General features: G+C 42.8%; 1 protein-coding gene across 5 annotated transcripts in view; it reads left to right on the forward strand.

Moving 5' to 3' along the window:
- The window catches only part of atp11c (ATPase phospholipid transporting 11C), a 214362-nt gene that overhangs the window by 26543 nt on the left and 165478 nt on the right, over positions 1-22341 (forward strand). Inside the window, exon 1 of one of the 5 annotated variants that reach the window (XM_063061162.1) lies at positions 21220-21320. The exons of the other annotated variants lie outside the window; for them this stretch is intronic. Coding sequence (XP_062917232.1) covers positions 21318-21320 — 3 coding nt within the window. The 5' untranslated portion in view covers positions 21220-21317. Of the gene's footprint in view, positions 1-21219; positions 21321-22341 lie in introns of those variants that run through there. 5 annotated transcript variants of the gene reach the window in all.

The following is a 22341-nucleotide window of genomic DNA, read 5'->3' on the forward strand; positions in this document are numbered from 1 at the left end:
TCCTTCCCTTTCTCCCATGGTCCACTCTCTTCTCCTATCGGATTCTTGGGAACTAGAACGAAGGTTCTTGAGTTGAAAGGTCTGAAGGTAGACAAGTTACATGGGCCAGATAGTGCACAAATAGCTGAATTCTGCTCCTATATCTTAAGGTCTTCCTCCTTCTCCAGTCTTTTGTCTTTTCGACCTATCACCTCCCAGTGTCTTATTTTATTCCCCTCCCCCGCCCACCTTGCATCCCCCATTACCTTCAGCTTGTCTTCCAACTCTTCCCTCACCTTCCAGTCCTGAAGAAGGGTCTCAGCTCTAAATGTTGATTATTTATTCATTTCCACAGACGCTGCCTGACCATCTGAGTTCTTCCAGCATTTTGTGTGTGTTGCTCTGGATTAGGATACCTGCTATCTTTGTAAGAGGGGTATGATAACTCCAAGGTAGAAAAATTAGTTCTTCAGAGAGGAGAACTCATTGGGATGAGAGCAGATCTAGCTCTTCAAAATTAGGCTCAAAGCTTGTCAAATGAGAATTGAACATTGGGAGATCTTTCATAGAAGCAATATTTTGGTTACAGTCTCAGTATATTTTGTAATGGAGAAGTGTGTTGAGATTTTTTCTCCCTCTGTCCCTCTGAATATACCTCTTGCCCATCCTCTGGGTCCTTCCTCCCCCCCCCCGTCTTTCTTCCCGGACCTCCTGTCCCATGATCCTCTCGTATCCCCTTTTGCCTATCACCTGTCCAGCTCTTGGCTCCATCCCTCCCCCTCCTGTCTTCTCCTATCATTTTGGATCTCCCCCTCCAACTTTCAAATCCCTTACTCACTCTTCCTTCAGTTAGTCCTGACGAAGGGTCTCGGCCTGAAACGTCGACTGCACCTCTTCCTATAGATGCTGCTTGGCCTGCTGTGTTCACCAGCAACTTTGATGTATGTTGCTTGAATTTCCAGCATCTGCAGAATTCCTGTTGTTTAACTATTACAATATTTTTAGCTAGAAAATCATGATATTTTATACATAAGGCATTAACTTGTTCATCGCCAAATGCGAAGTCACAATCTGCAATTGCGGAGAAATCAAAAGCTGACCATTCTTGTACCTCAACTTTGATCTCCTCTGGGTTTGATTGTTTTCGCTGTCGCTCATCTGCACTCAACCGTAACATGCGTAGCACTCCTGTAACGGGTAATGATGGGTTCTGTTGCCTGAGCTGTTGTACACCGTCCAAATGCAATTTACTTGCCAAATGAAGCTTCAAAAAGTCAAGTTTCCAAGTATCATCCCACTTCTTTCCACTAGCAAATTCTCCAGCAACTTTTGCATCACAACAATACAAAGGGATAACTCCAGTTTCCGAATCGTACATAAATATTTCTCATAGCTGAACGTTCATGACCTCATGAGCTTTCGGTGTAACAGTTTCTACTATTTTGTTAAGCCATTCAACTTTAAACAAATTTGCAGTTCTTTTGCGCTTCACGCCCTTCGCTTCTTTTGAATTCGACATAGTGAATCAATATTTTTTCCAATAAAAACTTTGTAAGCTATCTACAGGATTTGAAACAGATCTTTGTAAACTTTACGATATGAACACTGTCCGCCAAACATAGCTGTCGCCGTGATGCAGCTGTACAAACTGGAACAGGATAGGTGAGGTGACGTAAATTAGTGATGTGCATTGTGGTATTTGAAAAACTGACTAGCTAGTTAACAGAAATAGTTAGCTAAAAGATTATTTTCAATAAGTATAATTATTAATTACTGCATTATTTTAGGTAACTAACCTTTTGTGCGCACACACGCACAGCTTAGAGGGAACTATGTTCACAGCTTGCTCCAATTCATCTACTACCAAAACAGGTCCACAGCAGAAGTTGTCTCCCTGGCCCTATACTCATCTCTGGGACATCTCTATAATACAGGCTTGATACTTCCCTTTGCAATTGGCTTTCCGACCAGCAGACCCCAATTAGACACGATAGGCAGCAACACCTCTTCCACAATTATCCTCAACACTGGTGCCCCACAGTGCTGCATCTTTTGCCCCTTCCTTTGCTCCCTGTACAGTCACAACTGTGTGGCTAGATTCTGTTCTAACTCCACCTACAGGTTCACAGATGATACTATCTTAGTAGGCTGAATCTTAAACAATGATGACATCTAGTATAGGAAGCAGAAAGTGATCTTATTGACATGGTGTCAAGACAATAACCTTTCCTTCATCAATGTTGGCAAAATAATAGAACTGGCCATTGATGTAAGGAAGCTGGGTGGAGTACATATGTCTGCATGTATCAATGGTTCTGTGGGAGAGCTGATTGAGAGCTTCAAGTTCTGAGGGGTAAATAAATATCACCAGTACCTTGTCCTGATCCAACCATGTAGACACTATGGTCAAGAGGAGCCTCAGAACCCCCACTACTGGGCTCAGGAACAGTTATTACCCCTCAACCATCAGGTTCTTGAACCAGAGGGGACAACTTTGCTCAGCTCAACACTGAACTGTTCCCACAATCTATGGACTCAATTCCAATGGCGCTTCATCTCATTTTCTCAATATTGTTTATTTTGTATTTGCATAGTTTGTTATCTTTTGCAAATTGGTTGTTTGTCCATCTTGTAGTATGTGATCTTCCATTGATTTTTATTGTTTCTTTATATTGACTGTGAATGCCCATAAGAAAATGAATCTCAGGATTGTATATGGTGACATGTATACACTTCGATAATAAATGTACTCTATACCTCTGCTTCCTTAGAAGTCCAAGGAAGTTCAGCATATAAATGGCCAAAGAAGTGGCCGCTGGAATACAACGTAGGGAAGTGAATGGTCAATGATCTGACCTCTTGATTGGCAGAAAGAGCAAAAGGATAGACTATTCTCTAAATGGAGAGAAAATTTACAAAAAAATCCTAGGTGCAGAGGGACTTGGGAATTCTTGTGCAGGATTCCCTAAAGGTTAATTTGCAGGTTGAGTCTGTGGTGAGAAAGGCAAATGCAATGTTAGCATTCTTTTCGAGAGGTCTAGAATATAAGAGCAAGGATGTAATGCTTAGACTTTATAAGGCACTGGTGAGTCCTTATTGTGAGCAGTTTTGGATCCTTGTATACAAAGATCTGTGCTGACATTGGAGAGAGTTCAGAGGACGTTTACAAGAATGATTCTGGGAATGAAAGGGTTATCAAATGAGAAGTGTTTGGGTCTGAGCCTGTACTCATTGGAATTTAGAAGAATGGAGGGGGGTGGGATCTCATTGAAACCTATCAAATGTTGAAAGGCCTAGATAGAGTGGATGTGGAGAGGATGTTTTCTAGTAGGGGAGTCTAGGAACAGAAGGCACAGCCTCAGAATAGAGGGACGTCCATTTAGATGAGGAATTTCTTTAGCCGGGAGTGATGAATCTATGGAATCTGTTGTCACAGGAAGCTGTGGCAGCAAGGTCATTGGGTGTATTTAAGGTGAGGGCTGATGGATTCTTGATTAGTTGGGACATAAAGGATTATGGTAAGAAGGCAGGAGATAGGGTTGAAAGAGAAAATGGATCAGTCACGATGAAATGGCGGAGTAGACTCGATGGGATGAGTGTCCTAATTCTGCTCCTATGTCTTATGGTCTTGTGTCCATAATGGACCTTGTCAGTTTTTACAGATGCACTGTAGAGAACATTCTGTATGGTTTGGTGTGGTAAGTACTCTGCCTAGGACCACAAGAAATTGCAGAGAGTTGCGAACACATCTCAAATCTACCACAAAATCTAGCGTCCCACGCATTGATTCTGTTTATACTTCACAGTGCCTTGGGAAAGTATTATAAACCCCTCCCACCCTACTCATCCTCTCCTCTTCCCCTTTCTGGATTGCTGCCTTTGCCATGTGCCAGTGAGAGTAGAAACAGGATGATTTGGCAAATTAATGTGTGGCTGAGAAGCTGGTGCAGGGGACGGGGCTCCAGGTTCTTGGATCATTGGGATCATTTCTGGGGGAGGTATGACCTGTTCAAAAGTGACAGGTTGCACCTGAACACAAGGGGAACAGAGGGTAGGTTTGTTAGAGCTGCTGGGGAGGGTTTAAATTAATTTGGGAGGGGGTGGGAACTGGAGTGAAGGGACGCAGAATAAGATGGATGGTAAGAAAGCAAAGATGGTGTACAGTCAGACTGTCTGGAAGGGCAGGCAGATATAAGACATAATTGCAGCCAGTGAGGTGAATATCAGTGCATCAGGGGTGCAGAATCGAGGATTGCAAATGCAGCACTCCACGTGTTACATCTCAATGCACGGAGTATAAGAAATAACGTGGATGATCTTGTTGCAATATTACATATTGTCAGGTATGATGTTGTGGCCATCACTAAATTGTGGCTGAAGAATGGTTGTAGTTGGCAGCTGAGTGTCCAAGGTTATATGCTGTATCAGAGGGATAGGAAGGTCGTTAGAGGGGGTGGTGTGGCTCTGCTGGTAAAGAATTATATCAAATCAGTAGAAAGATGTGACATAGGATCGGAAGATGTCGAATCCTTGTGAGTTAAATTAAGAAACTGCAAGGGTAAAAGGACCCTGATGGCATTTATATATAGACCACCCAACAGTGGCTGGGATGTGATCCACAGATTACAACAGGAAATGGAAAAGGCGAGTGAAAGGGGCAATATTATAATAGTCATGGGAGATTTCAACGTGCAGGTTGATTGGGAAAATCAGGTTGTAAATAGAGCTCGAGAGAGAGTTTAAATGCCTAAAAAAATGGTTTTTTTAGAGCAGTTTTTCAGTGAGCCTACTAGGAGATCAGCTATACTTGCTTGGGTGTTATGTAATGAACTGGAGGTGATTAGGAGGCTTAGGGTAAAAGAACCCTTAAGAGGCTGTGGTCACAATATGATTGAGTTCAACTTGAAATTTGATAGAGAGAAAGTGAAGTCTGAAGTAGCAGAATTTCAGTGGAGTAAAGGAAATTGTAGTGGTATGAGAGAGGAGTTGGCCAAATTAAATTGGAAAGATATGTTGGCAGGGATGACAGCAGAGCAGCAATGGTGTGAGTTTCCAGGAAAAATGAGGAAGGTGCAGGACAAATGTATTACAAAAACAAAGAAATACTCACATGGCAAAATAGTACAACTGTGGTTAACAAGGGAAGTCAAAGCTAATGTAAAAACAAGAGTGCATACAACAACAAAAATTAGTGGGAAAACAGGATTTAAAACCCTACTAAGAGCAACTGAAAGAATCATTTGGACTAAAGAGATGAAATATGAAACAAAGCTAGCAAACAATATTGAAGTGGATAATAAAAGCTTTTCCAAGTAAGTAAGTATAAAAATAATAGAATAAGAGTGGATATAGGACCACTAGAAAATGAGGCCGGAGAATTAATAACGAGGGCCGGGGAGATGGCAGATGAGCTAAATGAGGATTTTCCGTCATACTTCACTGTAGAAGACAATAGCAATGTGCCAGATGTTGAAGGGTGTGAGGGAAGAGAAGTGGGTGCAGTTACATTACATGGGAGAAGGTGCTCAAAAAGCTGAAAGACTTAAGAGTACATCGATCACCCGGACTGGATGAACTGCACCCTAGGATTCTGAAAGAGGTAGTGTTAGAGATTATGGTGGCATTAGGAATGATCTTTCAAAAATTACTGGATTCTGGCATGGTACCAGAGGACTGGAAGATTGCCACTATCACTCCAATCTTTCAGAAAGGAGGAAGGCAGCAGAAAGAAAATTGTACACCAGTCAGCTTGACCTCAGTGGTTGGGAAGATGTTGGAGCCAATTGTTAAGGATGTGGTTATGAAGTACTTGGTGACACAGGACAAACAGGACAAAGTCAGCATGGTTTCCTTAAGGGAAAATCTTGCCTGACGAATCTGTTGGAATTCTTTGAGTAGATGACAAGTAAGATAGATAAAGGGGATGCAGTGGATGTTGTATATTTGGACTTTCAGAAGGCCTTTGACAAGGCGCCACACATGAGGCCCCTTACCAAGTTAAGAGCCCATGGCATTACAGGAAAGTTACTGGCATGGTTAGAGCATTGGCTGATTGGTAGGAGGCAATGAGTGGGAATAAAAGGATCCTTTTCTGATTTGCTGCTGGTGAGTAGTGGTGTTCCGCAGGGTTGGTGTTGGGACCACTTCTCTTTATGCTGTATATCAATGACTTAAGATGATGGAATAGAGGGATGTTTGATAGCTTTGGGTCTGTCCTTGCTGGAATTTAGAAGGATGGGGGGGGGATCTCATTAAAACCTTTTGAATATTGTAATGTCTGTAGGTGTGGAAAGGATGTTTCCCATGGTGGAGGAATCTAGGACAAGAGGGCACAACTTCAGGATAGAGGGGCATCCATTTAAAACAAAGATGCGGAGAAATTTCTTTAGCTAGAGGGTGGTGAATTTGGAGTTTATTACCACAGGCAGCTGTGGAGGCCAGATCTTTGGCTGTGTTTAAGGCAGAGCTTGATAGGTTTTTGATTGGATATGGTCTCAAAGATTACAGGGAGAAGACTGCGGAGTGGGGTTGAGGAGGGAGAAAAAAGGATCAGCCGTGTTTGAATTGCGGCGCAGACGTGTTGGGTCAAATGGCCTAAATCTGCTCCTATGTCTTATGGTCTTATAGATGTGCTCAATGGTTGGGAAGGCTTTCACATGCTGTACTTGGCCAAATCCACTACCTTTTGTAAGATTTTCCACTCAAAGGCATTGGTATTCCCATACCAGCTGTTATGCAGCCAGTCAGCTTGCTTTCCACCTTACACCTATAGAAGTTTGCCAAGGTTTTTGATGTCATGCCCAATTTACAGTCTCCTGAGGAGGTAGAGGCACTGTCGTGCCTTCTTTACAATTATGTTTATGTGATGGGTCCAGGACAGGTTTTCTGAGATGGTGACACCCAGGAATTTAAAGTTACTTACCCTCTCCACTTCTGAGTACTGGCTCATAGACCTTTGGTTTCCCTCTCCTGAAGTCTCCAGTCAGTTCCTTGGTCTTGCTGGCATTGAGTGAGAGGTTGTTCAATCTCTCCCCTGTGTGCCAATTCATCGGCACCTTTGATACGGCCCACAGCAGTGGGGTCATCAGCAGACTTGTATATGGTGTTGGAGCTGTACTTGGCCACGCGGTGATGGGTTTAAAACGAGTAGAGCAGGAGTGTAAGCATACGTCCCTGTGGTGCTCCAGTGCTGATGGAGATTGTGGAGGAGATGTTTTTGCCAATCCGACCTGACTGTAGCAAAATTTAACTTTATAGGAGATTATGGCCTACAATCCCTGCCACAGTTGTCAAGTCTAGTCCGGAATCTTCACTTTGCCCATGAGTTGGCTTTCCAGAGATCAAACTTGCACCTCTTGTAGCATTCTTGATCTCCAGACTTGAATGCCTCTGATCTTGCTGTCAGCAAATTCTGGATTTCGTGGTTTATCCAGGGCTTTTGATTGGGGTGGGGGGTAAACTCTGAACTCATTTTATAAAGTATGTTACAACCCTGATGATGTCCCTCAGGTCCTCAGGTGAGTTCTTGAACACGATCCAGTCCACTGACTCAAGGCAAACCTGTAACCGTTCCTCTGCCTCCTGCGACCACCTCTTAGTTGTCTTGATCTCTGGAGCCTTACTACTTGGGCTTTGTCTGTATGCAGTTGGTAGGAATGCAGCCAAATGGTCTGATTTGCCAGAATGCGGTCTCAGGAAGGTACGATAGGCATTCCTTATCGTAGTGTAGCAGTGATCTAGTAACAGGTAACATGCTGATGATAACTGGGCAGGGTTTTCTTCAAACAGTCCCGGTTAAAGTTGCTTTCATTTGAAATGTGTCGGGGTGGGCTGTTTCTTATTTGCAGACGATGTCATGCAGTTTTTTCAAGTGCTTGCTTACATTCGGCTGTTGGTGGTATGTAAACTGTGGTCAGGAGCACTGGTGAGAACTCTTCTGAGGCAAGTAGAATAGTCTACACTTAATCATTTGGTGTACTAAGTCAAGGGAATAAGAGGTTGATATAACCTCAACGTTGGTAAACCAATCAAAATTGACTAAAAAGCACACAACGCTACCCTTTCCTTTCCAGAGTTTGCGGTTTGATCCATTCTGAAAATCCTAAAACCTTCCAGTCAGATAGCTACATCTGGCATATTCGTTGTTAACCAAGTTTCAGTGCAACAAACAATCTGCCTCTGATACATCAGCCTCGCCCTGAGAATGTCAGTCTTATTCTCCAGCGACTCCACATGACCAACAAGGTGGTTGTCTTCTTCATGTGCCTTGCACGTTACACGCTTGGGCGATCATGGCACTCCACATCAAACGATCCCTCGCAGCATCAGTGATATCTCACACACTTAGATCTGTTAGTTCTTTCACAGTGTTCATATATTTTCTTCTTTGCCTTCCTCTTCTGCATTTCCCAGGTATACGGCCTTGTAATGTAAGGCATTCTATTTCTCCCTTTCTGATGACATGGCCCAGAAAATTAAGTTTCCTCTCATTTAATGTTCTCATTAAAGATCTTTTTGTATGGGCACATTAGAGTACAGTCCCAGTAGTTACCCTATCTCTATATGATATTTTCAGCATTCTTCTAAGAAACCACATTTCTGTTGCTTCTAAGTTTCTTTAGAGTTCTGGTATTATAGTCCATGTTTTGGAAGCATACAGAAAGATTGACCAGATGTAACATTTTAGTAGCTGAAGCCTCCTAACTCCTCTTTGAATTTTAGTCCAACTGCTTATATTATCATCAATTTTTACTGCTGCCATTTGATTCCAATATAAATTTTGAAGCAATTGTTGGTCCCTTCCGTCAATGTTTAGTTTAGCGAGAATTTGAAATAATTTTTCATGTTGCACTTTGTCGAATGCTTTAGTGAAATCAATAAAACATAAAAAGACATCATTTTGATATTCAATTGCCCTTTCTGAAAGCATTCGTAGTATGAAAATTACGTTCCTAGTTCCTCTAACTCCCAACCACCTCCGCAGGTGCTTGTTGGTTTTCCTCTCGATGCTGTCTATGGCAGTCATGGGGAACTTACAAAGTGTGAAGAGCCAGAGAAGCCTGGGCGGGAGGCCGTGTTGGTACAGCTAGGTCTTGAATTTACTGGGAAGTCCGGATTTGTCGATCTTCTTCAGCCATTCGCCTCTCTGCTTCACAGCATTGGTGACATTGACCCCATCTGTCAGTGCCACATTAAACCACTTCCCCAAGCATTTTATCGGGTTATCTTTGAGGGAAGGGATGACCTCACCTTGAACTTGGAGGCTAAACTTATTAGTAACTTTGCTCTTTCTGATCACCATACACCTGGACTTCTTGGCTTTGAAGGACATCCTTTCCCAAGTGGCTACATTGTCCAGGGTTTCCAATACCCATCTTGCTTGGACATGTGACACAGTGGTTATAGTGATGTCGTCCACGAACCCTTGTAGAACCGGATGAGCAATGCCCAACTCCAGCGTCAGGCTGTGGGTTACATCTTCTGATATTAGGACGTTCATTCTCATAATAAATTGGATGGGGGAGACGGTGCACCCTGTTGGAATCCCCTTCTGGAGGTCCTGCCAACTAGTTGTGAAATGGGCTGATGTAAACTGGAGTTTGAATCCTCCTAGGTAGCTGGTGATCATGTCTCGAATAGCCACTGAGATGTTGTAGTGGTTGAGTCCTTCTAGAATGAGGTCATGTGGAATAGACCTGTAGGCGTTTGCAAGGTCTAACCAGACAACTGTTAGATCACCTTTTTTCTGCTTGACCTCACGGATCAAATGGCTAATCATTGAGGTGTGTTCCAGACACCCCAAAAAGCCTGAAATACCACCTTTCTGGATGGATGTGGCGGTTCTGCGTCATGTAAGAAGTCAGCCTTCTTGTGAGCACAGAAAAGAAAATCTTACATTACACATCCAGGAGAGAAATTGTCCTAAACTGGGCAATTGGAATAAAGCATCCCTCTGCCAATTTCCAACTTGATGGAATAGTACCTTTGGCTCAGATGTTTCTCATGACCTTCCATAGCCTCTGAAAACGTTTTGGGCATTTCTTATACACCTTATAAGGTATGCCACTTGGGCCTGGGGCAGCTGATGCTTTAGCTTTCTGGAAGATGTCCTGGATTTCCTGCCATGTAGGCTCCTTCACATTCAGCTCAATTGATGGTTTTTTCCAGTCTACGCACAGCCCGATTGGTTCTTAGTCCCTGACCCCTCCGTGGGTCGCTGTGTGCCTCCCGCAGGAACTCCTCTACCTCTGGCTTCGAGCTGGATAGTATACCAGATTTTTGTTTGCTGAGAAGAGTCCTGGTGAAGCTGACTGGATCTCTCACAAACTGCGCTCGCCTGTTCTCTTTCTTCTTTCTTTGCTGTTGCAGATGTTCCACCCTCCGGAGTTTGCACAGCTTTTCCCGCAGCATACTGGTTAAGTCCTTGTTACCTTCTTTTTCGGCCGGTGAGCTGGTTTTAAACCTCTTGATGAGCGTCTTTAATTCACCTCTAAAGCGACGAACCTCCCTTTCCCTCCTATTTGGTAGCCGCGGTAACTCAGGCTGGCTTCTCCACTCTGTTGGGCCAAACCGTTCCTTAACTAGATTGTACGCTATGGCTGTGAGTGCGTCGATCTTTCTGTGTACTGGAATTGCTAAGGCAACTTCCAGGATGCCGTCTAGATCATCATCGAACTGCATCCAGACGATGTCTGATGATCTGGGCCATTTGATCCTGTCTTTCCTTGACGAATGGATTGGGGTAGCCGAAGAGGAACTCACTTGGTCTGTTGTTCGATGCTGAGGTGACTCAAGTGTGGAGAGATCTTCAGCTCTGTGGGGTGCTTCCTGGCTGGAATTCTCCTTCGTCTCACCGGACCCTAAGTCCGTGCGCTGCACTTGGGTCGCCATTGATCCATATCTAGGACTGCTCTGGTGTATCTTGAGCCCTCTGAAGTTTTTGCAGACTTTCCTGCAATGACACCTTACCATGAATTCCTCTCCGGTCAGTGTTGTTTGCTTTAGCTTCCTCGTAGTCATGTTTCCTGTTCTGGCCTTTGCCGGTATGATCGTCTCGTTGAGTCTCATTCCCCCCCCCCCACCTCACGGGAGACTCTGCAGGTATTGCTCTTCGTGTTCAATCGTAACTTGAGTGGTGCCCTCTTGCGAGTGCTGCCCACAAGGTTGCTAGCCTTGTGAGCCTGTGCCAGTCTTCCCTGAGGATCAGCTGTCACTCCAGCGTCACCGACCTTCCTCGGTTGCCATCCAGTCTTATCAATTCTTTCCTGTCCAACTTTGGAGTTAAAATCTCCCATGACTAGTCTGTATATCCTGAGATTTACATTGTTCATAAGCACTGTCGAGATCCTCTTAAAACTTGTTGATATCCTCTTCATCCGCATCATTTGTTGGCACATAGGCTTGGATTATGCTAATGTTAAAAGGGTTACCCCTTAATTTAACTAAAAGCAGCCAGTCGGATATCACCCAGTATCCCATACGACATTTTGATACTTGTTTGTTTAAAATAATTCCAACTCCATACATAATGCTGTTGACCTCCAGAATACATTATCAGAGAATTATTCTTAATGAATTTGCCACTGTCGGTCCATCTAATTTCTGACAGGCCTAAGATATCAACTTCCAACCTTTTCATTTCATTTAATGTGTTGTCCAACTTTCCTTTCTGGTAAAGTGTACGGATGTTCCAGGTTGCTACCCTTAGCCTTTCCCTATTGCTTACAGTCTCTGGATGACGGTCTGGTGTCACCTGCTGCACATGACTACCCCTACCGAGCGAGGTGTTGTTCTGTTGATTAGACTCAACCCCATTCACGCTGTTGTCTGGTTTCCTTCTTTTCTTTCTTTCCATGACTGACTAGGCAGAAATTTCAACAGTGGTCTGCCGTTGCCTTCTGTTGCTGCAGTGCTCATCTAACTAGAGCATTTGACCTCCACTGGTGTTCCCAGTTGGGAATCATACACTTGATGTCGCCCAACCTGTGCTGTTGTTGTACAAAGACAATCCTCCACCAAAGCTTGGAATCCATCTCCCTGCTGCTGGAGACTTCCGTGATTTTAGGTGACACCACCACCATTGGTCTGGTTATTTTTCTGACGCCAAACATTCGCCGTAGACAGAGCTCCTTGAGCGAGACAGGGTGCACCCGGACCTAAGTCCTACGTGAAGGCGGAGTTGTCTTAGGTGGGAGAAGCTATATAATCGCTATTGGCATTTCCTGATATTAGTCAGGACCCAGCCACCCCATACACCCCTGGTGCTGGGGAGAGGAGGCCACATCCCTCTGGGCTTCAGCCTGATTTGAATTCTGCCTCTCCCTGCCGTGTTTCCAGCCATGGAGTTAACTCTTAAAGGTGCTGGAGCTCATGACATCTGCTCGCATTCGATTGTCGATAGTGACAGCTGAAAATCATTGTAATTTCGCAGTCCGTTGTTAAGAGGAAATTTACATACTGCAGATTGCAGTGAAGGTAATTCAGGAAGTATATTTAAGAGGAAAACTGGAACAATTTTCTGCAGCCTGCGGAGAATCGCAGATGTACACCGACATCTTTGTTGTATTATATTAATATACATGGGTTTGAAATGATCTGTTGAATGGCAAGCAAAGTGAAGTTTTTCACTGCTTCACCAGTCTCTTGTTCTGCATATCTACTTACAGATGTGTTACTGTCCAGAAATGCTTTTGCAGTATTACGAACCCTGACAAGGTGTCTTGGCCTGAAACGTCAACTGTTCTCTTTTCCATAGATGCTGCCTGGTCTGCTGAGTTTCTCCAGCATTTTGTATGTTGCAGTATGTTCCAGTGTGTTGCACTGGGAACATTTCCCTACAAACCTTAAAGAAACTGTTAGATAACCCTTAATTTTTCTCTCATCCATGTGCCTATGTAGGAGAGAAGGGTTAGATTAATCTTAGAGTAGGTTAAAAGGTCGACACGATATTGTGAGACAGAAGGCCTGTACTATGCTGCAATGGTCTCTTTCAATATTTTTATTAGTTTCTACGTAAAAGAATACAGAGTACAAGAAGTTATATATTATAAATTTTAAAAAAAGATAAAAATGCTGCAATGTGCTATGTTCTAACTTTACACTAGACTACTCTGATTCCAACTGCGGTACTTAAGAGAAGCTGTTACATGACAACTTTACTCTGTACCTGATCATAGATATACCCTGTTTCCTTCTTCTTCATCTCTTTCCCTCCACCCCCTTGCAGCTTCAACATTGTTTTCACGATTCTAGTTTTGATGAAGGCTCCTTAACGAAATATCAACTCTTTCTGTCACCTTTGTTGCAACTTTTTGATCGCTTCTGATTTTTATTTGAGATTTTCGGTATCTGTAATATTTTGTTTTGTCCCAGATTGCATTTCTCTGACTGAAGGTTAATTTATAATATTACGAGTAGCAGGAACACACGGTTATTGCCACTGGGATCAATACTTTTAAGTAGCAGACTGCTGTTCTATTCATTGTATGGGAATTGGTGATCTTGACAGCAATTTCAGCTCATTGACTAAGTGTTAGCTCTCAACAGACCAATCCCATTTCCTTGCAGCCCTACAAATTGCTTTTCTTGGATTTTTTTTAACGCTATCTACATGAAGGGATAATTTAGTAATCTTTCTCCATGCTCCACTCTCTTCTTCCAATTGGATTCCTCCTTTAGCCCTTTACTCCTTCCATCCATCACCTCCCAGCTTCTCACTTCAGCCCCTTCCCTACCTAATCACCATCCACTCACTTGGCTTTTTATATTTAGAGATGCAGCATGGAACAGGTCCTTCTGGCTCAATGAGCCACATCACCCGGCAACCCACTGATTTAACTTGGGCTATTCACAGGAGGCCGGAGTTCGGTGGGGCGGTGCCAAGGTGGCCAGCGAGAACAAACTGGAGGAGAGGCTATACTCGGTGCTGTCGCAAGATCGAAGAAGATGGAGGTGCATAGCCGCCAACCCTGGATTCGGGACGGCACCTACTGACTGACTGATTCACAGGGCAATTTATAATGACCAATTAACCTGTATATCTTTAGACTGTTGAGGGAAACCTGAGCACCCAGAGAAAACACTCGCCTTCCTCAGGGAGGACAAACAGACTCCTTGCAGAGGGTGCTAGGATTGAACTTAAGCACTGAGTTCAGTAATAGTGTCACGCTAACTGCTATGCTACCATGGTGCCCCATCACCTGCCAGCTTGTATTCCTTCCCCTAGTCTCACCTTTTCATTCTGCTTCTTCCCCCTTTCTTTCAAGTCCTGATGAAGGATTTGGCCCATAGCATCGCCTATTTATTCATTTCCAATGCTGCCTGACTTGCTGAGCTCCACCAGCATTGTGCATATTGAAGATTTCCAGCATCTGTAGAATCTTTTGTGCTAATGATGTACAGTGACCAGTGAACCTACCAGTGCATCTTTGTGAGGTGTAGGAAACCAGAGTACCCAGCTGAAACCTTTGTGGTTGGGGACAGAACATGGAAACCACATGGTTCCTGAGATCAGGATCAAATCCTGGCTCTTGGAGTTGCGTGCAACAGCAATAACTGCTGGGCCACCACACTGTTTTATCAGTGTGACATTGTCAAGTAAGTGAGTTGACACAGAAGCACATGTGGACTCCAAGATGATGGATGAAGAGATTTGAAGAGCAACGTTGAAGATAAATTGGCAAAGATCCACGCAACCAGTGTGGAGTAGGATTGAAAATTATCAAGTCAGTACTTAACTTTCTTGGAGCAGAAACATTTTATTCACTTGAATGATCAAGGATAATTTGGAAAAAAAATGCATTTTAATTATGTAACAGAAACTAATCATGTAGGGATCAAGCGCCATTTAGTACAGTTACGACATTGGTTGCAAGCTGCTGGATCCTACTATGGAAGTAGGCTGGACAGACGCAAAATCAAGTTTATTGCCATTTGTGCACATTGCATATGCACGAGTGCATTGAAAACCTTACTTTCAGCAGCATCAGATAATAGTGGTGTTGATATGGATTTTTGATTATTTTGAATGTTCGGTCGTTATGTGCCATGTCATTTGATAGGAGCGATCATTGTCTTTCCATGACCGTGATTGTTCTTGACAAATTTTTCTTCTGTGCGGCATCTTTACAAGACGGTTGACCCCAGCCATTATCAACACTCATCAGAAATTATCTGCCTTTCGCCAGTGGTCACATAACCAGGATTTGTGATATGCACCGGTTTCTCATACGACCAATGGATCAAGAGACCCTCATCGGGGGGGGGGGGCTAAACAGGTGCAACACCCTGCCCAAACATGACCTGTAGGCTAGCAGAGGGGAGGAGTGCCTTGTACTTCCTTTGGTAGAGACACATCTCCACCCTGCCACCCCTACGAATTTTAGAGTTTTGTATAGATGAAAGAATCAGTGGATATGATGTCACACAGGATTATTATTGAAGGTTATATTAAAGCGCATGGCATTGGGATGATGTAGGGATGTTGAATAACAAACAGAAAATGATAGGAATGAAGGGGTCATTGAGAGGCTGGAAGGTGATTTTTATCAGGATGCTGCAGGGATTGGCGCTGCACTACAGCTATTGCTCCTCAATGCTATACGGATTGGATCTTTAGCTGGGGAAAAGCTTGTAGCCATCCACCTTAGCTATGCCTCATAATATTACACAGTTCTATAAGATTCCCCATCATTCTACATTGCAAATAATAAAGACCTTGCCTGGTCAGCCTTTTACAATAATCAGACCCTCTAGTCCTTGCAAACATCTTTCCAATAATGGTGATAATATTGTACATGGTACTCTTGAGTGCAGCTGCAACCAATGATTGATACTATGCAGCGTAATGTCTCAGTTCGTATATTAAATGCCCTGACTGAAGGCTAGGTGTCGTTTTCAGCACCCTGTCTACCTGTAAACCCCTTCTAATGAACCGTGCACCTGTACTCCTTGGTCTGTTTGTTCCATGACACTCTTTAGAGCGCTGTCATTCATAGTACAAATCCTACACTGGTTTTACTTTCCAAAATGCATCACTTCACACTTGTCTGCATTGAAATCTATTTCCCTAACTGATCAATACTGCTTTAATCTATGACATAAATTTACTATCAACACTTCCTAATTCTGTGTCTTCTGCATACCTGCTGATCCAGTCTTGAGCATTTGCATTCCAGTTATTTATATAAATAACCTCCCAGCAATATCCCTTGCAGCACACTGGCTTCCGTTCCGAGAAACAAATTTAAACCATTACCTTCTGCTTCCTATCACAAACGAGAAAATCTGCAGTTGCTGGAAATCCAAGCAACAGACAAAATGCTGGGCCAGACAGCATCCATGGGGGGAAAAAAAAACTACAGGCAACGTTTTGGGCTGAGACCCTTTCCATAGATGCTGTCTGGCATGCTGAATTCCACCAGGGTTAATGTGTGATACTCTGCTGCCTATTTCCAAGCCAATTTTCTATCCGTGGAGCCTAATCTTCCAGACCAACCTACCACATGAGACCTTATTGAAGGCCTTGCTAGAGTCCAAACAGACAATGTCCACTGCCTTACCTTCATTTACCTTAAAAGCCGAGCACAACTTTCCATGTACAAAGCCATACAGATGGCTCCTATTCAGTCTTCATCTATTTAAATGTTGGTAGGTCCTGTCCCTTAGAATTCCTTACAGCAACTTCCCCACTATTGATGTCAGGCTTTCTGACCTGTAGTTCCTTGATTTTGTCCTTGCTACCCATATAAAAGCAGAATGACATTAGCCAAGCCTCTTCTTCATATGTTCTACCAGTATGTTGTTGCCAGTACAATCTTCTGTGCAGTGTTGTGCTGGGGCAATGCCATCAACATGGGTGATGCCAACAGGTTCAATAAACTGGTTAGAAAGGCTGGCTCTGGTATTGCAGTCAAACTGGGCACACTGGAGGCTGTGGTAGATCAAAGGACCCTACAGAAAATCCTGGCAATTCTGGACAATGTTTCTCACCCTCTGCATGCCACCTTGGCTGAACAGAGGAGCACTTTTAGTAATAGACTAAGACAACTGTGCTGCTCCAAAGAGCGTGATATGAGATCATTCTTACCCTCAGCTATTAGGCTCTATAATGAGTCCCTTCCCCCCCCCCCCCCCGTTAGACTGTTTGAGGTAACTTATTTTTTTGTTCTTTCTTACTTCTCTTCTAATATTTGTGCACTTATAATGCTACTGTGACAGTGTAATTTACTTTGGGATCAATGAAGTATCTATCTAGAAAGCCCTAATGCTGTGTTTGGCCTCCACATGTCACATTTACTGTCAGTTTGCCTTTGGGAGACACTTATTAGTCTGTGTTAGTCTTTAGCATCACTGAGGTCTTCTCTAGTGGTATCTTAGAAAACAGCCTGTTGTAGTCGGCCTCTGGAATATGGACCGAGCTGACCCTGTATCCAGCTCCAGTTCCAGTTTTACACCAGACACATCTATTGTGATCCAGATAATCTTGTGATCTGCTTCAGTTATACTATAATTGAAAGTTTGTGAATCCTGTAGAGTTTTCTCTATTTCTGCATAAATATGACCTAAAATGTGATCAGATCTTTGCAGAAGATAGAGTACTCAATTAAATAAATAATGCAAAAATATTATCTTTTTGATCTTCCATATTTTGTTACAATACAGTTCAACCCTCTCTATATGACTCCTAGTCTTCATTAGCGCTACCAAGTTCGTCAACTTTCCTGCCTGAAGCCATCGCCACATTATTTTCACTTTAAATTCAGCGCGTCTTTGGCTGTGTGCTGTACTCACACCTTTGTTTGCATCTGTGACAGCTTTCTCGTGCTGTTTATTTCTGTTTTGTCCTGTAATTGTCGGTGCAGCTTGTGTTATTTTCTGACATTTTTGTTCATACTTGTCACCAATTTGTTGTTTCTGTGCACAACTACATATCGATTAAATAAAAGCACGCACACAGGAGATGGCTTTAACTGGTGTATTCACATTGAGTGAGAGAGAGCTTTGCCCACGCCTAGACAACAGTGCATGCACAGAAAACAGATCAGTACACACTTGTAGAAACAGATTAATACGCATGCATCGACAACAATACATACGTAGTGCTAAGAGGGGGGCAGGGGCCGTTGCTCTAAAAGAAATAGATCCACTCATTACATACAGTACTTCTAGATCTCCCTGCCCCACAGCATTCTCCAGCTCTCAAACATTCACTGTATAGGTTTTGCCCTGGTTTGGCTTCCCAAAATGCAGCATTCACATATCGAAATATTCATGCAATTAATATACATTTTCATTGCCTATCTAAGAGCCTTTCAAATGCCTCTATCATTTCTGCAACTACCAGCCCTCTGGCAGCACATTCCAGGCACCTCAAACTTTGTATAACAAAAAGCAATTGTCCTGCACATCTCCTTTCATCTTCTATATATATATAGTATATAGATATATATAGATATCTCGAGTGAAAAATACTTGCTGTCGATCTATTTGTGTGTCGGAATTGTATACATTTCTCTCAAGTCACCCTTCAACCTTTGCTGCTGCACAGAAAATAGCCCTAGTTTGTCCAAACCCCCCTTGTAACACCTGCCCTTTAAAGGTAAACAACTTTTGCACCCACTCCAAAATGAATGTAATGCTTCAGATGCGGCCTAACCAGCTCTATAAAACTGTTAACGTAACTTCGTGACTCTTGAACTCAATGCCTGAACTAATTAAAGCAAGCATGCTAAATGACTTTTTTACCAACCACCTTAACGTTGTGGGCTGACGCTTTAAGGGCACTATGGACTTGGATCCCAAATCTCTCTGTATATCGGTATAGCAATTAGGAAAACTAACTATGTTACTAGGGAACAGAATACAAAAGTTGGAGATTGTCACACCAGTGGCCTAACTGAAGTCTGTCTGATCATTTGGAGATAAAATGCAGAATAGGCCCTTCTAGCCCGATGAGCGTATGCACCAGCAACTCCCACATTTTAACCCTAGCCTAATCACATGACAATTTACAATGAGCAATTAAACCGGTCTGTCTTTGGACTGTGGTAGGAAACTAGAGCACCTGGAGGGAACCCACGTGCACGTAGAAAGAACCTACAAACTTGCTTACCGAGGGTGGTGGAATTGAACTCTGAACTCTGGCGCACCCCGAGCTGTAATAACATCATATTAACCTCTACACTACTGTGGAATATTCCACACAGTATTGGTTGCTTTATTTAAGAGTGCAAATGCTCTGGAAACTGTTCAGAGTAGGTGCCTCATAAGGAAAGTTTGCAGGTGAGGCTTGTATCTGCTGCAGTTCGAGGGGTGGGGAGGGGAGGCAGACGAACACAATCCTGCTTACCTGCCTGTTGTATGTAACAAACTTTAAAAATGTTTGAATATTACTGTGAAACTTGCCTGCTCTCTGCAATTAATTTTCCATCTGTTGGCCCAGATGTTGTCTATTTTGATGCAAATATAATTACAAAGTGCTGAAGTATATTAGGATAATAACTAGGGATGCTTTTCATCTAATAATTAATAGATAAATTGCATTGTGGGAAAATCTCAAAGAATTTCTCTTCAAGTAATTTGTTTTGATTAAAGCTGGTAGCCAGTATTTAAATACGCATTTACAGAACACTGCATAAATCTTAAGACCCATAAGTTATTCATGGTGAGGAATCCTACTTCGCTGATTAAAGTTTGATGTATTAACATTGTCCTTAAGGTTGTCATGGGGGTGTGGGGAGTAGTGGGGATATGCTCCCACTATCTAATAAATGCTCCCAATCGCGTGGCTCTCAAAATACTCTCTGACAGCCAAGTCCAGCTCCTGGCTTAGCTACTAAGCCCAGCGGAATCATTTCTACTGACAGGAGAAGGGGAAAAGGCGGGTTCCTGACTTGCATATTGGTGACAGTTAGGCTGCATCATCCACAGTCGGCCTTGACTGACAGAGAGCCCATATTATTAATCCTGTCAGCTTGTAAGAGAGACAAAACCCCAATGCATCCTTCAGGGTATTAACTTTTTACTTCATTAATACGAAGGTATGTGGACAGGATCTTTAAGATTAGAAGAAATTCTGAAGTAATATTTTAGTGAACAAGTTGACCAATATCTATGAAATCTTTTCCGTATGGTTGGAGATACTACTGCAGTTACCTTCCTCGATGATTACAGGAGTGAGGGCATTCATTTCCTTGTCTTACATTGTGAAATGGGTGGTTTATTTTGAAAACATTCCTTGCCTCTGGGAGGAGTGGGAGTGGGTGGTGAATATGTAACACAGAGGTGAGTCAAGATTCACTTGAATGGTTTCAGGAATAGTAGATTTGTCTTGCGAGGTAATCATCAAGGCCATATATTTAAACAGGTGCCGTGAAAGCGCAGTAACATCATGAAAGGTCCCACCCACCCTGCTCATGGATTATTTGTCCCACTCCCATAAGGGAAGAGGCTAGGACCACCAGACTCAAACACAGTTACTTTCCCCAAGCAGTAAAGCTGATCAACACCTCCACCTACTAACCCACCCCTACACTATATATATAATACTGTCTAATGTGTTTATATTTAATGTGCTTTTTATTATTGCGTCCTTTATCTTATTGTGTTTTTTTTTGTGCTACATGGGATCTGGAGTAACAATTATTTTGTTCTCTTTTACACTTGTGTCCTGAAAATAACATTAAACAATCTTGAATCTTGATTAGAGAACACTGTTTCAGTCCACTGAAAGTTTATAAGAATGAGGGAAGGTCTCATTGAAACTTATTGTATTCTTAAGCAGCGTGCCAGACTGAGATGCAGGATGCATGTTTCGTTTGACTGCTGAGTTTAGGACGAGGAGGGAGTACAGCTTGAATGGGTGTCTGGCATTCTAGTACTGATATTAGATTATTCCTCATTCATAGGGCGGTGAACCTTTAAGATGTAAAGCTTCATTTACAAAGTACATTCAATACAAAGATTGTTGGATTTTTGAATTTTAAGGGAATAATACAGTTTTTACTTTCTCCATTAAAAATCCAACAGTTTTAAGGGAATAACATACAAACTGCACAGTAGTCAAGCGGTGCTGAGCTAGGCACCATTTTGATGGCAGTAATGACATGGTGGGGGAGGAGACAAATGACCTACTCTGCTGTTCTTGTGTTTTTTTTTACTAAAATGAGTCCTTGAACTTTGTTTGAATAGACGTGTTCAAATATAGATCAATATTTGAGTTAAAATGTTTTTATAAGAGCACAAATGTAGACCAGAGTTTCACAATCAGCTCTCCCAAAGCGAGCAAAGCACCCTAATATGAGAACATTGTTGGAGTTAAACATCTGTGTTGGAAAAGAATGGTAAGTTGTGCAGACAATATTTGCACTTGAAAAATGAGGAACCAAAAGTACAGTGAATGTTTACCAGCCTGCTTTAACTTGTAACCATTTCCACTTATCAGAGTAGTGCGATTTTTCTTTCAGCATTGAGTAGTAGTTCCAATTCAGTATTGCAGATCAGTTCAGGTATAGTCATAGTCATACTTTATTGATTCCGGGGGAAATTGGTTTTCGTTACAGTTGCACCATAAATAATTAAATAGTAATAAAACGATAAATAATTAAATAGTAATATGTAAATTATGCCAGGAAATAAGTCCAGGAGCAGCCTATTGGCTCAGGGTGTCTGACCCTCCAAGGGAGGAGTTGTAAAGTTTGATGGCCACAGGCAGGAATGACTTCCTATGACGCTCTGTGTTGCATCTCGGTGGAATGAGTCTCTGGCTGAATGTACTCCTGTGCCCAACCAGTACATTATGTAGTGGATGGGAGACATTGTCCAAGATGGCATGCAACTTGGACAGCATCCTCTTTTCAGACACCACTATGAGAGAGTCCAGTTCTATCCCCACAACATCACTGGCCATACGAATGAGATTGTTGATTCTGTTGGTGTCTGCTACCCTCAGCCTGCTGCCCCAGCACACAACAGCAAACATGATCACACTGGCCACCACAGACTCATAGAACATCCTCAGCATCGTCCGACAGATGTTAAAGGACCTCAGTCTCCTCAGGAAATAGAGACGGCTCTGACCCTTCTTGTAGACAGCCTCAGTGTTCTTTGACCAGTCCAGTTTATTGTCAGTTCGTATCCCCAGGTATTTGTAATCCTCCACCATGTCCACACTGACCCCCCTGGATGGAAACAGGGGTCACTGGTGCCTTAGCTCTCCTCAGGTCTACCACCAGCTCCTTAGTCTTTTTCACATTAAGCTGCAGATAATTCTGCTCACACCATGTGACAAGAGTTTCCTACCGTAGCCCTGTAGTCAACCTCATCTCCCTTGCTGATGCATCCAACTATGGCAGAGTCATCAGA

The sequence above is a fragment of the Mobula hypostoma genome, chromosome 10 (assembly GCF_963921235.1).
Source record: "Mobula hypostoma chromosome 10, sMobHyp1.1, whole genome shotgun sequence".
Taxonomy (NCBI): domain Eukaryota; kingdom Metazoa; phylum Chordata; class Chondrichthyes; order Myliobatiformes; family Myliobatidae; genus Mobula; species Mobula hypostoma.